The sequence below is a fragment of the Hemitrygon akajei genome, chromosome 14 (assembly GCF_048418815.1).
Source record: "Hemitrygon akajei chromosome 14, sHemAka1.3, whole genome shotgun sequence".
NCBI classification, from domain to species: Eukaryota; Metazoa; Chordata; class Chondrichthyes; order Myliobatiformes; family Dasyatidae; genus Hemitrygon; species Hemitrygon akajei.
In genome coordinates this window covers 82,069,383-82,085,962 of record NC_133137.1, presented here as the reverse complement: position 1 = coordinate 82,085,962, position 16,580 = coordinate 82,069,383, and the positions used below count along the sequence as shown (strand labels likewise).

Sequence of the window (16,580 nt, the reverse complement as noted above, 5' to 3'; positions counted from 1 at the left end):
CACATTGCTCTACCCCGCTGTGACCCACCCAGACCACATCGCTTCCTGTGCTTTCAATGATCTTTCATTTCAAGAGGACTAGAATACAAAGGCAAGGGCGTGATGCTGAGGCTCTATAAAGCATTGGTTGGACTGCACTTGGAGTATTGTCAGCCGTGTTGGGCCCATATCTAAGACAGGATGTGCGGAGATTGGAGAGTATAGGGGAGGGGTTCACGAGAATTATTCTAGGAATGAAAGGGTTAACAGATGAGGAACGTTTGATGGCTCTGGGCTGTACTTTCTGGAGTTGAGAAGAACGAAGAGGGCAGCTCATTGAAACCTGTCATTGAAGGCCAAGATGGAGTGGATGCGGAGAGGAGGTTTCCAAAAGTGGGGGAGTCTAGGACTAGACGGCACAGTCTCAGAATAGGACATCCCTTTAGAACAGAGATGAATAGGAATTTCTTTAGCCAGAGGTTAGAGAATCTGTGGAATTCATTGCCACAGACGGCTGTGGTGGCCAAGTCACTGAGTATATTGAAAGCGAAGATTGATAGGTTCTTGATTAGTCAGAGCTTCAAAGGTTATTGGGAGAAGGCAGGAGAATTGGGGTGAAAGGGATAATAAATCAGCCATGATGGAATGACAGAGCAGATTTGATGGGCTGAGTAGTGTAACTCTGCTCTAAGTCTTATGGTCTTATGATCTGAATAGAACATAGTATAACAGCATAAATATAACTCTTCATTGCTTAGAATGCACCCTCCTAACTCAAGGCTGTGGTTAGACAACAGATACACAATGATTCTGGCTTGGCTTCATTGTGAACCGATCCTGATCCCACATTGCTGAGGAAAACGCAGGGAGATCACAAATCAGGACTGACTTTTACTGTAACAGCTGAATAGTTTGTCATTGTCCATGTGTGGGCATGCCCTCCCCTCCCAATTCCATTTTATAACCTACTCCCACTCCAGAGCTGTGAGCCAACACCTTCAAACACGGTGCTGAGGGAGCGCCACACCACCGGAGGGGCGGTGACAACTTCGATCTCCTGAGGTGAGCATTCCCACAAGCAGGGATCAGAGCACAAAGATCCGGACTCCTGCTGCACCTTGGCCAGGAATGATTGGACAGCAGGAGGTTCAGAGACATCCCACCTTCCACACTGGCTAAGAGTCATCCAGACTGCTGCATCTGTGGTCACGCTGATGCCAGTCAGGGTACAAACCACAGATGTGCCATGGAGAGCATTCTAACCGGTGGCATCACTGGCTGGTATGGAGGATCAGATAAAGCTGCACAGGGTTGTAAACGTAGCCAGCTCCATCATGGGCACAACCCTCCCAAACATCAAGAAATTCAAAAGGCGATGCATCAAAAAGGCAGCATTCATTATTAAGGACCAACACCAACTAGGACATGTCCTTTTCTCATTGCTACCATCAGGGAGGAGGTACAGGACCTTGAAGGTGCGCGCGCACGCACGCACGCACGCACACACGCACACACGCACACAGACAGTTTTAGGAACAGCCTCTTCCCTTCCGCCATCAGATTTCTGAATGGACAATGGACCCATGAACACTACCTCATTAATTTTTGATCTCTTGTTAAACAATGTATTTAATTCAATTTTTAAAAATATATTTCTTTCCATAATTTATAGTTTTTTTCAAATGCACTGCGCTATACTGCTGCTCAAGACAAAAACAATTTACAACATATGTCTGTGCTGATATGCCTGATTCTGGTATGAATGAGTAAGACGGCAGATTTCTGTCTCTGAAAGGCTCTCGTAAATTAGACAGGTTTTTAATGATACTCCAGTCATCCTGTGGTCATTATTGCTGATGAGGAGCTTTATTTAAATATTCCAGACTTTAACAGAATTTAATTTTGACAACTGCCAAGATACTATAATTTTACTTGTTTTTGATGCATGGAATACCAAAAACAAAATACCAAACGCTCTAACAGCCTGCCAGTATCATGAGAATTTGGTCAGAGATGTACTGCATCATCCCTTTGTTATTTCTACAAAAGTGATGGCTCTTGCTTTAATCTCCACGAGAGGTTGCAGAATTAGAATTGCACACAGGAGCTTTTGACACTGTGCGATGGAGGAAGTGGTGTGGGAACTAATCATACAGTTGGCACTGGGCCATTTCCTGACATAATGCTGAATACATTTAAAGATTTTACATTGCCGAGTTCTGCTCAGCACTGCACACAGCCCTCACAGAATGCCTAAGGTGACCTTGTGCAAAGCTTCCCACTTTGGGCTGCATGAATCCACCTGATTTATCTGATGCAGAATCCTCGCCCCACTTCGTTTCAAGAACTTTGAAGTTTGTTCGATGTCATTAACTTTTGAATGACTCTCTGCACAGAAACTAAGTATGGATTACATTGAAGCTTTGCCTGAATATTATCTGAAGAATAATAAATTATTAACAGGTAATATATCCCAGCCAAGTGCTCGCAGGTACTTCATAAACGGGACCGGAGATCCCTGCCTCTGGTGAGCTGTTTGGGTCCCCCCCCACTGCAGCCTTGGATCTTCGGGCTGTGGAGATTTCGGCACCACGTAAAATTGTGTGCTTCCATGCACAGGGCAGAGTGTAGCTGTCCCTCCCAAGGCAGGGCACAGCCACCCCTCCCAAAGCAGAGAGTAGTCACCCCTCCCACAGCAGAGAGTGGCCATCTCTCCCAAGGCACAGTGTAGCTGTCCCTCCCAAGGCAGAGTGCAGACATCCCTTCCAACTCAACCACAACCCCAATTCCTGAGCAATAACAGCAGGCTAGTCATCAGGTATGTGAACACGAGGAGGAAATCCTGTCACCAGATTAGATTCATACAGAGGTACTGAAAAACACTTCACACCATAACAAAAGAGAATGGTACAGAGAACTTCCTTTGAGTTGTTAGTGTTAGAACACACAACAGTACAGTACAGTACAGGCCCTTCGGCCCACAATATTGTGCTGACTTACATAAACATACTCCATGGTTAATTTAAACCTTCCCTCCTACACAGCCCTCCAATTTTTTTTCAGCCTTGCGCCTGTCTATGAATTTCTTAAAGGTACCTATCATATCTGCTTCTTCCACCACCCCTGGCAGTGTATTCCAAGCACGTACCAGACTCTGTGTATGAAACCTTCCACTGTCATCTCCGCAATGCTTTTCTCTCTCAGCTTAGGCTCTGGTATTGACCAGTGGCACCCTGGGAAAAATTGCCGCACGGGGCGCTATAATAGCGTAGCGGTTAACGTGACACTATTACAGCTCGGGGCAGCTCATTTCTGATGCCGTCTGTAAGGAGTCTGTACGATCTCCCTGTGAATGCACAGGATTCCTCCCGGTGCTCCGATTTCCTCCCAGAATCCAAAGACGTACCAGTTAGTAGGTTAATTGGTCATTGTAAATCATCCTGGGATTAGATCGAGGGTGGGTTGCTGGGTGGCGTGGCTCAAAGGGCTGAAAGGGGCCTGTTCCATGCTGTATAAATAATAAAATAAATCAAAAAGGTGCTGCTGTCCACTCGATTTATGCCTCTTACTTTGTACACCTCTATCAAGTCACCTCTCTTCCTCCCTCACTCCAAGGAGAAAAAAAGCCTAGCTCACTCATCCTCTCCTCATAAAACATGCTCTCTAATCCAGGCAGCATCCTGGTAAATCTCCTCTACACCCTCTCTAAAGCTTTCATAATCCTTCCTAAAATGAAGTGACCAGAACTGAACACAATACTCCAAGCATGGCCTAACCAGAATTTTGTAGAGCTGCAGAATTACCTCACAGCCCTTGAACTGAATTCCCTTACCAATGAAGGCCAACACACCACATGCCTTCTTAATACCCTAACAACTTGTGTGGCAACGTTGAGAGATCTATGAATCTTTGCCATCAGATTTCTAAATCAACAATGAACTAACCCATGAAGTATTTTTGCTCTCTTTTTGCATTATGTATTTAATTTAAATTTTATATGCTGTATATTGTAATTTATAGTACTTCTTATTTATGCACAAAACAACAAATTCCTGGCATACTGTGTGTCAGTGATATTAAACCTGATGATTCTGATTCTGTGGACTCCAAGATCACTCTGTTCCTCCACATTGCTGGCAATCCTGCCATTAACCCTTTGCTCTTCTTTGAAGTTTGACCTTCCAAAGTGCATCACTTCACAGTTCCCTGGATTGTTCTCCATGATTTAGTGACAGATCTTTACTCCCTGAAGCAGTGGACTCTGAATAAGAGTCCCTCCAGGCTGTTTGTTCCACAAGTCTCCCAGCAGGTGAAGTTACCTGTTCCGATGAACATGACGTCATATTGTCCATCTGCAGCCTCCACTCGATCCACAACGATCTGACTGAACTGATAGTCCACGTCGGTCTTTATGACGATTGGCCTGTTACTGACGGGTAGCACTGAGTTATACATGGCCGGGTGGCTTCTGGCAAAGGTCATCACGTCATCGGGAAAGTCCTTCGTCGATTCAAATCCTCCAAAAGTTTTGCTAGGACACTTTAAAAGAATAGATCATTTGGGGAAAAATAGATTACATTAGAGCCACTATGACGATTATCACTAGAGAAATAATCTTAATCTATAAATTAACACAGCCGTCAAATAAAATAAATGCTTTATTAAATGAGTTGTGCATCTTCTTTACTTCTGCAGATATGTTAAGAGAAAAAGGATTGCAAAGGACACAAATGGTCATCTGGAAGATTATAGTGGTCATCTATAGTATGTGTGGAGCAGAAGGAGATGGGGAGATCTTAAATGGATTTTTTTGCATCTGTATTTACACAGGAGGTGGGCACAGAGTCTTTGGAAGTGAGGCAAAGCAACACTGAGGTTATGGACCGCATACAGTTTACAGAGGAGGAGGTGTTTGCTGTTTTGAGGAAAATTAGGGTGGATATATCTCCAAGGGCTGACAAGGTGTTCCCTTGGACCCTGTGGGAGGTAAGTGCAGAAATTGCAGAGGCCTGCGCAGTGATATTTAAAATGGACTTAGCCACGGGTGAGGTCCCAGAGGACTGCCGGATAGCTAATGTTATTCCATGGCTTAAGAAAGGCTCTAAAATAAACCCGGAAATTATAGGCCAGTGAATTTGATGTCACTAGTGGGGAAAGTTACTGGAAGATATTCTAAGTACTGGATATACGAGTATTTGGATAGACAGGATCTGATTAGGAACAGTCAACGTGGCTTTGTCCATGGTAGGTCATGTCTAGCTAATCTTAATTTTTTTTGTAGAAACCACCAGGAAGGTTGATGAAGGTAAGTCAGTGGATGTTGTCCACATGGACTTTAGCAAGACTTCAGACAAAGTCCCGCATGGGAGGTTGGTCAAGGAGGTTCAGTTGTCTCGCATTCAAGATAAATTAGTAAATTGGGTTAGACATTGGTTTTGTAGAAGCCAGAGAGCAAGTAAGCAGTTGCCTCTCTTACTGGAGGCCTGTGACTAGGTATGTGTCACAGGGACTGGCGGCAGATTGTTGTTTGTCATCTATATCAGTGTTCTGGATGATAATGTAGTAAAGTGGATCAGGAAATTTGCAGATGACTCCAAGATTCAGTGTGTAGTGAACAGTGAGGAAGCCATTGTGGTTTGCAGTGGGAGCTAGACCAGCTGGAAAAATGGGTTACAAAATGGCAGATGGAACTTAATGCAGACAAGTCCGAGCAATTGCACTTCAGTAGGACCAACCAGGGTAGGTCTTACACAGTGACCATTGGGGCACTGAGGAGTGGGGTAGAACAAAGGGATCTCAGAATATAGGTCCATAATTCATTGAAAGTGGCATCACATGTAGATAGGGTCGTACAGAAAGCTTTTGGCACATTGGTCTTTATAAGTCAAAGTATTGAGTACAGGGGTTGGGATGTTATGCTGAGGTTGTATGAGACATTGTTGAGGCCTAATATGGAGTATTGTGTACATTTCTGGTCACCTAACTACAGGAAAGATGTCAATAAGATTGAAAGAGTGCAGAGGGAATTTACAAGGATGTTGTGAGGACTTGAGGACCTGAGCTATAGAGAAAGATAGAATAGATTAGTACCTTATTCCCTAGAACATAGGAGAATGAAGGGAGATGTGACAGAGGTATACAAAATCATGAGGGGGGTAGATAGGGTAAGTGCAAGTAGACTTTTTCCATTGAGGTTGGGTGGGAGTACAACTAGAGGGTATGGGTGAGATGTTTAAGAGGAACATGAAAGGGAACCTCTTCACTCAGTCAGTGGAATGAGCTGCCAGCGAAAGTGATGATGAGGGGTTGAGTCAACGTTTAAGAGAAATTTAGATAGGTACCTGGATGGGAGGGGTATGGAGGGCTATGGTCTGAGTGCAGGTTGATGGGACGAACCAGATTACTAGTTTGGCATGGATCAGATAGGTCAAAGGGCCTATTTCTGTGCTGTGGTGCTGTATGACCCTGTGACTTCATGACACTGAGAATTTTAATATTTTTCCCCAAGGGACCTGGCCACAATGGTGCCCAGTCCAACCATCTAACCCATTCCTCCACTGCACCATATTACCCCAAACATCTACTATATCAGAGAATCACAGAGTCTTTCCCCACAGACACAGGCCATTCAGCCCAACTCATGCACACTGCCACTAGATACCCATCTGCATTAACCCCATGTTCTGGTGAGTGGGCTGTGGCTGTCTATCTGCTGTTGCCGGTGGCGTTCCCTTCCTGGTGTTGTCCCCACCCTTGGTGGTGGTGATCACTGGCTTGGGAGGAGCTGGCAGAATATGTGCATTCTGTCGATAATGCACGCCAGCCCGAGAACCTGCCCCCTCCTGAGGCATCACATTGTTGATTATATTTCTGACAGTTTATTTTGTACAAGACGTTTCAAAAGTGTGTGTCACTGAGGTCACATTTTAAATGAATTCTTGCAAATGGAACATAAACATGAAAATATCAACATCCTTCAGTGATAATACTCAACATCTGGTTTGAGTTTTAGTTAAATTTAACAAAGCAAAACTTGGGCTGTGACTCTCTACAGACGGACATCTCTCATTTCTGCCGCTTGCGTGACTTGTTTGCACAGATCTGGGTGTTTGGTTCTGCTGTGATGGTTTGCTGAATCTGTGAGCTGATGGTGACAGAGCGTGGACAATCTTCAGAGCCAGACAGGGTATCTTGTAACCGTCAGAATGCGGGCCTTGTACAGGAAAGAGCTGGAAATCTAAGTTAGGGTGGGAGAGCTACATATCGGAGTAAAATGAAGAGAAACAAAAATAGAATGATTGAGGTAGAGGAAAAGAAAATGTCCCATATATGCTTAATCTCCACAATAAATCTGAACAGACATGGGAAAGAGTTCAGTTTCTGTGCTGTTTTCCCCAAAGGCACCAATCACGTTGCAAAATAGGCCTTGGACTGACATGTTGCTCCATGACCTCCTCTTTTGTCACAATAAGGCCACTCTCAGGGTGGGAAGCAACACCTTTTACTCTGTCTAGGTACCTTCCAACCTGATGACACAAACATCAATTTCTCCTTCTGGTAATTTTTTCCCTACCCCTTCTCTCTTCTTCTTGGCTCTTACTCTCCTCCTCATCTCCCCCTGGTGTCTCTCTTTTTTTTCTTTTCTCCCATGGTCCACTCTTCTCTCCTATCAGACTCTTTCCTCCCCAGCCCTTGACCTTACCCACTCACCTGGCTTCACCAATCATCTTCTAGCCTATCCTCCCTGCCCCCCCCACCCATGTTTTTATTCTGTCATCTTTCCCCTTCCTTTCCAGTCCTGAAGAAGGGTGTCTGCCTGAAACATCGACTGTTTATTCATTTTCATAGATGCTGCCTGACCTGCTGAGTCCCTCCAGCAGTTTGCGTGTGTGTTGCTCTGGATTTCCAGCTTCTGCAGAGTCACTTTTGTTTCTATTCTGGCATTTTCCCATTCCTTTCCAGTCCTGAAGAAGAGTTCAGACCGAAACGTTGACTAGTTGTTCATTGCCATAGACGTTGCCTGACCTGCTGAGTTCCTCCAGCACTTTGTGAGTGTTACTCTGGAGGGACATTACCTTGATTCATCTGACACGCATGTACCTATCCAAGTGTTCTGTAATGATACCATTGTAACTGCCTCAACCACCTCCTCTGACAGCTCATTCTGTATACTTACCACTCTCCACGTGAAAATATTGCCCCTTGGATCCCTTTCAAGTATTTCCCCTCACCATAAATCTATGCCCCCTGGTTCTGGACTCCCCTCCCCTGGGGAGAAAACTGTTACCATCTACCTTATCGATGTCCCTCATAATTTTATACACCTCTGTAAGGCCATTTCTCACTCATTTATACCCCAAGGGATAAAGAGCCTGTCTGACCAACCTCTCCTTCCTGGGAACATCCATGTAAATCTTTTCGGCATTCTTTCCAGTTTAACCACATCTTAACTATAACAGGGTGACCAAAACTGTATACAAGTGTGACCTCTACAATGACTTATACAATTGCAACATAATGTCCTGTCCCCAATGCTCTGACGAATAAACTCCTTCACCATCAACTAAACATCCTAACATTGTGTCACCTGCAAACGTACTGATCATTTGCATCTGAATCATTTATATAAATAACTAATATCAAGGGTTCCAACCTTGACCCCTACATCTACCACTAATCGCTGGCCTCCATGTTGAGAAATAAACTTTGACTGCCACCCTCTGCTCAATTTTGAATCCAGCTAACTCGTCCTCCTTGGATTCCATGTGATTCAACCTTCTAGTCCAGATTTCCGTGCGGGACCTTGTTGATGGCTTTGCTAAAGTCCAAATAGACAACATCCACTGCCCTACCCTCATCTATCCTTTTGATCACCTCTTAAAATAGATCTAAAAGGTTTGCCCACGTGTAAAGCCATGCTGCAGTCTCCTAATCAGTCTCAGTCTTTCCAAGTGCTGGTAAATCCTGTCCCTCCAGTAACTTCCTCGCCGTTGATGCCAGGACTGCCTTGTAGTTTCCCTGGCTTATCCTTGCTACCCTTCTTAAACAATGGAACAATGTTCAACACCTCCCAGTCTTCAGAAACTTCACCAGTGGTTAACAATGAAGTAAGTATCTCCACAAGGGGTTCTGCAATTTCTTCTCTTGCCTCCCATGAAGTCCTAAGGTATACTTAGTCAGGGGCTGGGGACGTATCCACCTTAAAGCCCTGGGGATATATTCACAAGCCACAGATGCTCCTGGACAATTCTCCTTCCACTCTGCACATTGTGCAAAGTGCCCATGGTGCTCTGAGTTAAATGAAAATGTCGATCATCTTCTCGAGTTACCACGCCATTTACCACATAGAGAGGCTGCAATCATTGAGTTGTCATGGCAACAGGCCCCAAAGCTCCTCCAGATAATTTCCAGCTGTTATACATATAATCTTCTTGTGTTGTACCCCAAGTACCCAACACTTTAATTTCACAGGATTTAACAATAAACCTTGCCTACAGGTTATTAACCTTTACGCTCTAGATGGCAGGGTATTCATTTTGTTAATGCTGATGGGATGAAATCACCCCGTGGAAAATTACTAATGAGCACAATAACATTTTAGTGTGAAAATCCCTTGTCAGCATCTTAACAATGGGGGCCACTCGTCTGAGTGGAACAGGGTGAACATGATCATCGTAGGAACGAGTAATGGGATATAGGGACCAAAGTTGGTTCCTTGGGAACAGGCAGAATCAGAGCCTAGTTCCACCCTGTGCTTTTGCCTCCTACTGGCTGGATCAGGGTGGTGACTGCACAGGCAGGTTGCTGGATAAGACACTATTTCTATAAGACACTTAGCAGCAGTTTGAGATTTTAGTAATAAAACTAAAAATTCCAGTGATTTCCATCTCCTCCTCCCCCCCCCCCTTTCTTTTTCTATTCCCCATTCTGGTTTCCCTTTTACACCTTTTTCCTCACCTCCCCCTATTGCACTGCCTCCAGTCCTTTCTCCCAGGCCCCACTGCCTTCTCCCATAGGATTCCTTCTTATTCAGCCTCTTACCTCGTCCACCTATCCCCTCCTAACATCTTACTCGATCCCCCCTCCCCCATCCACCCACTGTCCCCCTCACCTGGTCTCACCTTCAGTTGCCAGCTTGTATTCCTTCCCCCCCCCCCCCACTTTCCTATTCTGGCTCTTGCCCCCTTCCTTTTCTGTGCCGATGAATGGTGTCGACCTGAAACATCAGCTCTTTACTCCTCTCCATGGACGCGACATGACCTGCTGAGCTCCGCCAGCACCCTATGCATGTTGCTCTGTAATAACGCAGTTCTTTGGTAACAAATCAGTGCGCTATGTAAGTGGACCCAGGTGGTGCTGGATCTCCAGAGTTGCCAGCGTTCTTCCTACGTTACAATTAAATATCTGGGAATATCTTCAAAGTCCTTCAATTCTGCTAATAACAAGTCCACCTATTCAAAATTATATTATGACAAATATTCAAAACAAATGAGGTAAAAGAGCAAATAAAATCTTTTTAATAAAATCGATGTCTCCGTAATATTAATCTATAGGTTTACACTTTAAAAAGGTGATTATAAAAGGTTAATAAATATATTGAAACTATAACCCAAGTTCAGATTTTAAACTCATATTTCCATCAGGTCATAATTAAGCAACAAAAGTATTTCTTTCCATAGCATTATAAGGCAAAATAGATTATTCAGGTCAGGCCTGGAGATCAAGTAATTAAATCTAGCCTCTTTCACCCAGTGATAATATTAAATTTGCAGCTGAAAACACAATTTGATTCCAGTATTTAATAAGGACAGAGGATTATCAGGTGAAATATTAGGCAGTTAAACCAAGTCTAGTTATGGTAAGTATAACACATTTCCAGACATTACCTTAAGGGTAGGAGGGCTATGGTCCAGGAGCGGGTCGACGGGACTAAGCAGAATAATAGTTCGGCATGGACTCGATGGGCTGAAAGGCCTTTTTCTGTGCTCTATGACGGGTGGTGTTCAAACAGCACCCACTTAAATAGCTATCACACAGTCAGCTGTTAGGAAATATTAGACTGCATTGCTCTGAAAGTGGTGATATATATTAATTAGTTGGCGCGTGGCCTAGTGGGCAAGGCATCAGACTAGTAACCTGAAGGTCACTGGTTCAAGCCTCAGCTGAGGCAGCTTGTTTGTGTCCTTGAGCAAGGCACTTAACAACACATTGCTCTGCGACGACACCGGTGCCAAGCTGCTTGGGTCCTAGTGCCCTTCCCTTGGACAACATCGGTGGCGTGGAGAGGGGAAGGCCTGCAGCTTGGGCAACTGCTGGTCTCCCATACAACCCTGCCCAGGCCTGCGCCCTGGAAACTCCAGGCGCAGATCCATGGTCTCTCGAGACCGACGGATGCCACCACCAATATTAATTATGACACAGGAGGTTGTTCAGCACATCAGATCCATACTAGCCCCTAAGAGGTCAATCCCGTAAGTCCCTTTCATCCTTTGTTTCCCTGTGGCTCTGCAAATTGCTCATCCTCTCAGCTCCCTCACCTCTGATTCTTTCTGCCATTTACCTACACTGAGGGACAATGTACAGTTACCAAAGAATATCTTTGAGATGTGGGAACCATGTAGTCACAGGAAGAACGTGCAAACTCCACACAGACAGCGCCCAAGGTCAGGATTAAGCTTGGATTCCTTGAGCTGTGAGAATACTGCACCATCCAGAAGGGCACTTTGAAAATAAAAGTCCAATTGGGTGAAGTCACGGTGCATTTATGTAAGGGAATTCATGTTTAGCAAGTTTGTCTGAGGTTGTGACTGATAAACGAGAACATTAGTATCCTCGATCCTCAGTTTGGACTTTCAGAAGACAGTCAAATGTCAAATGGAACAAGCAACTTGGTCAATGTGAACAGGTCGAGGGGCTCGATGAAGCGACGATGGATGAAGCGTTTAGTTAGTTTCAGAAGAATGGCCGTCTACTCTAGACTGAATTGAGGGGTGGTGGGGAAGTGAATGGCTATCTCAGTTCTGTTTCTGATATTCCTCACTGATTCATCAACGTAGTGCTGGTGAATGGGACAGGCTGCTGTATCTACCTGTTCAACAGAACACTGTGGTGCAAAAGCACAGCACTGGGTGTGAAATGCTTTGTGACTGACTGAGTGGCAAATTCTATTTTCCTTATGTAAGGACTATAACTTCTAATTCATCGCTAGCACTCCAGTTTCACACTGTACACAACAGCAATACTTCAAAGACTTCCTGTCTGTCAGATTCTCGTGGTTCACACTGACAGACAGGAGATTTGCATCAACTCTCAGTATTTCCAAAACAGACCACGTCTGTGAGGTGTCTGATTGATACCTTTCAATGTAATTCAAGCTTTAAGAAAGTCATAAATGAGTGAGCATTGTGATGTAGTCAGTATCTGGGCAAGACAGAAGGCTTTAGTTTCACTTGGTCTGGGAAGAGCTACTTTAGTGTTTAAAGGAACATATTGAGCTGGATGGGAAGTAAATAAGTGAAAGAACTTCTCGGTGAGAAATGGGCACTGAGTGTTAGTATGTTAGTATGCTTATCAAGCTTTTTGCTATGGTACAACAACATACAAACCTCAATAATTGTGCTCGCAGGTTTAACAGATTACAAATGAGACTGCAGGCCAATATATCATCTTTAAGGATATCATCCTTATTTATCAATTTATCATCTTTATTTTAAGAGAGAGAAAACACGTGTGGATGAAATATAAAATAAAGAGAATTTGAGAAAGAAGGTCACAATTGGATCCTTTAATTTAAATTTCTCTTTGGCATTGGCAATAAGTAAACATAGAATGTGCTTGACAGCCGGTTCTTTGATGTACTATGTATAGTGTTATTGAAAGGCACCTTCAGCAGTTTTGAAGACTTAGAAAGAATACCAAATGGAAATTATCATTCAGCTTGGGAGTCATCTGGAGGAACGTCCAGAAATATTTGTCATTAACTATAGTCGGGGTAAAATAAAGAATTGAGTCTATGAATGCAGACGGATAAACTGTAAATGGTATTTGGGAATAGCGTAGAGCGAAGTGTTTTGCCTGGTTGGATAGTACTGTGAGTGTGGAACCCCATTACTGCAAACCTCACTGTGGGACCCTGATAAAGGGATCTCCACTGTGCGTGGGGGACCCCAATACTGCAAACCCCACTCTGGGACCCCTATATGGGAATTCTATCAAGGGATGTGAATGATAGAAATGTGAAGGTTTGGGCTGGATAAACAAGACAAGGAAACATTAATGCTAGAGAAGTCCTGAAGATGAGGTATAGAGGAATAGAAAATGATAAACAGGAAGGTATAAGATAGAAGCTAAAAATAAAGGTGCAAATTAAGATTTCAGCTAAAATAAATGTTTGAAAAAGATGAGATAACTTTTAAACCTTCTTCCTTCCTGGTGTTTAATTTCACAAACGTGTTAATGACTTTGAACATCTCATTTGCAGGGCTGGACCCAGATCATGCAGCTACAGGATTATTCACCAGTATATTTAATTCTGCATCGTTGTTAAAAACACTTACTGTTCCTGGGCGAGGGTAGGGGACTCTTCCTTGGAACGGCACCCACTGGTAGCTGGGTCCTTCTCTGTGAGCATAGGGCCCCAAGAACACCCTCCTTATGTCCGACATACTGTACAAGCACACTGCCGAGCCCTTGAAGATGTTGCTGTGTGGGGAAAATTTGTGAATTGGTTGGTGAAGACTGGAAATAAACTAATTTTCATCCTGCTTTGGAGTGCAGGTTATTATGATGCAGTGACCACTGTGAAATCCCAATGTTATTGTACCCATAGTCATATTGAGGGAAGACACATGTCAAAGCCTGAATGGTCACTGCAGGCAGTGGACGGAAACGCATTCTTCATCTCCAGGGGCTGTAAGAGCTTTGACATGTCCTACCACACTGGGCAGATTAACTGAGCCACGTGTGTCTTTTCTAATAACACCCTTCCAAAAATAAAGTTCACCTGCTTTCCTCAAAGACACTGATTGGTTGATGTGATTGATGATGAAGGTGGTTCGGCTGCTGACTGTGTCAAGTTGACCAGTAAATGGCTTCCTGACTGCCCCAAAGGCCATGGGGGTCTGAGGGACCATTCGCATACCAGATCATCTCAGAGGATCTGTCCCTGGGCCAGACACCATGATGCAGTCACAAAGATGGCACACCAGTGGCTCGACTTTGTCAGGAGACTGAGGAGATTTGGTGTGCCACCAACGATTCTAGCAAATTTCCACACAGATGTACTGTGGAAAGAATTCTGATTGGAAGCGCAAATGCACAGGAGCAAAAGAGAATAAAGAGTTGCCGACTCAGCCACCTCCATCACGGGCATGAGCCTCCCCATCATCAGGGACATCTTCAAGAGGTTATGCCTTAAGAAGATGCTATCCATCATTAAAGACCTTCACGATCTGGGATACACGCTCTTCACAATACTACTATTCAGGAGGAGGTACAGGAGCCCGATGACCCACGCTCTATATTCTGGGAATAGTTTCTTCCCCTCTGCCATCTGATTTCTCGGTGGTCCGTGAACCCACACTCCTTTGCACTATTTATTTACTTTTTGTACTTTATTGCAATCTTACATCTTCGCACTGTACTGCTATCACAAAACAACATATTTTGCAACACTGAGAATAAATTTGCTTTCGCATTTGCATCCCGATTCTGTAGACTGCTCGTTAACTCCTATCTGGTACTCCATCCACTTCCAATCGCTAACTATTCCTCTCAGTGAATATTCTCCTAAATTGAAGTCTGTCCTTAAAACACAAAGGGCTGTAATTAGAATGCCTCCAGCTCGATCAGATTGGTAAATCGAGCCTGCCCCTGGGGGCAACTGTGAACATGCAGGGGAGGGTGAGGACAGTTCATCCAACCTGATACAGAATGAGCTGCAGTACCAGAGTGGTTCGCAGGCCCTGTGACAATTTCACCAAAGTCTGATTAAATGATTAACATCAATAAATATAATGCAGGGAAACTACGATGGGTAACCGATATTATCTTTAAGTAGGGTGGCATGACAACAGAGTGGCAATCACCGACTCAGGTTCAATTCCTGCCACTGCCTGGGAGGAGTTTGTATGTTCTCCCTGTGACCATATGGGTTTCCTCCTGTCTTTCAGTTTCCTACCATATTCCAAAGGCGGAAGGCTAGAGAACTGCGGGCATGCTGTATTGGTGCATGAAACATGGTGACACTTGGGTGCTGCCCAGCACAATCCTCACTGATTTGCTTTGACAAAGATGACACACTTCACTGCATGCTTTGGGCAGCACGGTAGGGTAGCAGTTAGCATATCGCTTTACAGCTCCAGCGACCCGGGTTCAATTCCCACCGCTGCCTGTAAGGGGTTTGTACCTCCTCTCTGTGACTGCAATGGCTTCCTCTGGGCTCCTCCCACATTGCAAGGGTATACGGGTTAGTCGGTTAATTGGCCAGATGGGTGTGATTTGACAGCACGGTCTCATAGGGCCGAAAGGGCCTGTTACCATGCGGTATCTCAAAACAAAACAAAATAAATATCACTCCCAGCACTCTTTGCAAGTGGTCTGTGACAATGGAAGGGGCACAAATGCAGCAGGGACATTCAACAACGCAACAAACACCTGTGTGAGCATTTAGTGATCACAAGCCAAAAAACACTTCCCGCCAACTAATTGTTTCATTCCTGTGACAGACTAATATTTAAATCTAAAATAAAACAAACCTACCTAAAAAAAAAGACTCATAGACGTAAACACACTAGATTCTACAATGCTGAAAATCCAGAGTAACACACACAAAATGCTGGAGGAACTCAGCAAGTCAGGCAGCATCTATGGAGGGGAATAAACAGTTGATATTTTGGCCTGAGACACTTCATCAGGACTGGAAAGGAAGGCAGTGGAAGCCAGAATAAGAAGCTAAGGGTGGAAGAGGGAAGCACAAGTTGGCAGGTGATAGGTGAGACCAGGTGGGTGGGGGGAGTGGGGGGTGGTGAAGTGAGAAACTGGGAGGTGACAGGTAGAAGAGGCAAAGGACTGAAGAAGAAGTAATCTGAAAGGAGAGAAGCATGGCCTGTGGGGAAAAAGGGAAGAAGAAAAGATCCAAATAAGATTCTTGGGATAAAAGGGTTGTAGTATCATGAGGTACTGGATAGTTTGGGGTCTGTTCACTTGGTGTTTAGAAGAATGAGAGGCGATGTTATTTATATAAGATTCTGAGGTGATATGACAGGGTAGAGGTTGAGATCTTTCCGCTCATGTCTCAAACAAGCTACAAAATAAGGGAACGATCATTTAAAACTGAGGTGTTAGAAATTGCTTCTCTTAGAGAGAGGTGTCTCCCTAAAATTCTCTGCTGCCGAGGGTGGTGGAAACCAGGTCATTGGATATATTTAAGGTGGAGGTACCTAATAAAGTAGCCATTGAGTGTATGTTCGTGGTCTTCTGCTACTGTAGCCCATTCACTTCAAAGTTCGATGTGTTGTGCATTCAGAGATGCTCTTCTGCACACCACTGTTGTAATGCACACAAAATACTGGAGGAACTCAGCAGGCCAGGCAGCATCTATG

At 44.3% G+C, this 16,580-nt stretch overlaps 1 protein-coding gene across 6 annotated transcripts in view; it reads right to left on the bottom strand.

Annotated features, from left to right (window-relative positions):
* LOC140738735 (semaphorin-3A-like) overlaps positions 1-16,580 on the bottom strand; it is a 269,718-nt gene that overhangs the window by 35,257 nt on the left and 217,881 nt on the right. For all 6 annotated transcript variants that reach the window (XM_073066471.1, XM_073066473.1, XM_073066475.1 and 3 more), the window contains exons 11-12: positions 13,536-13,680; positions 4,299-4,518 (exon numbers count right to left, since the gene is read on the bottom strand). In XM_073066471.1, coding sequence (XP_072922572.1) covers positions 4,299-4,518; positions 13,536-13,680 — 365 coding nt within the window. The remainder of the gene's footprint in view (positions 1-4,298; positions 4,519-13,535; positions 13,681-16,580) is intronic.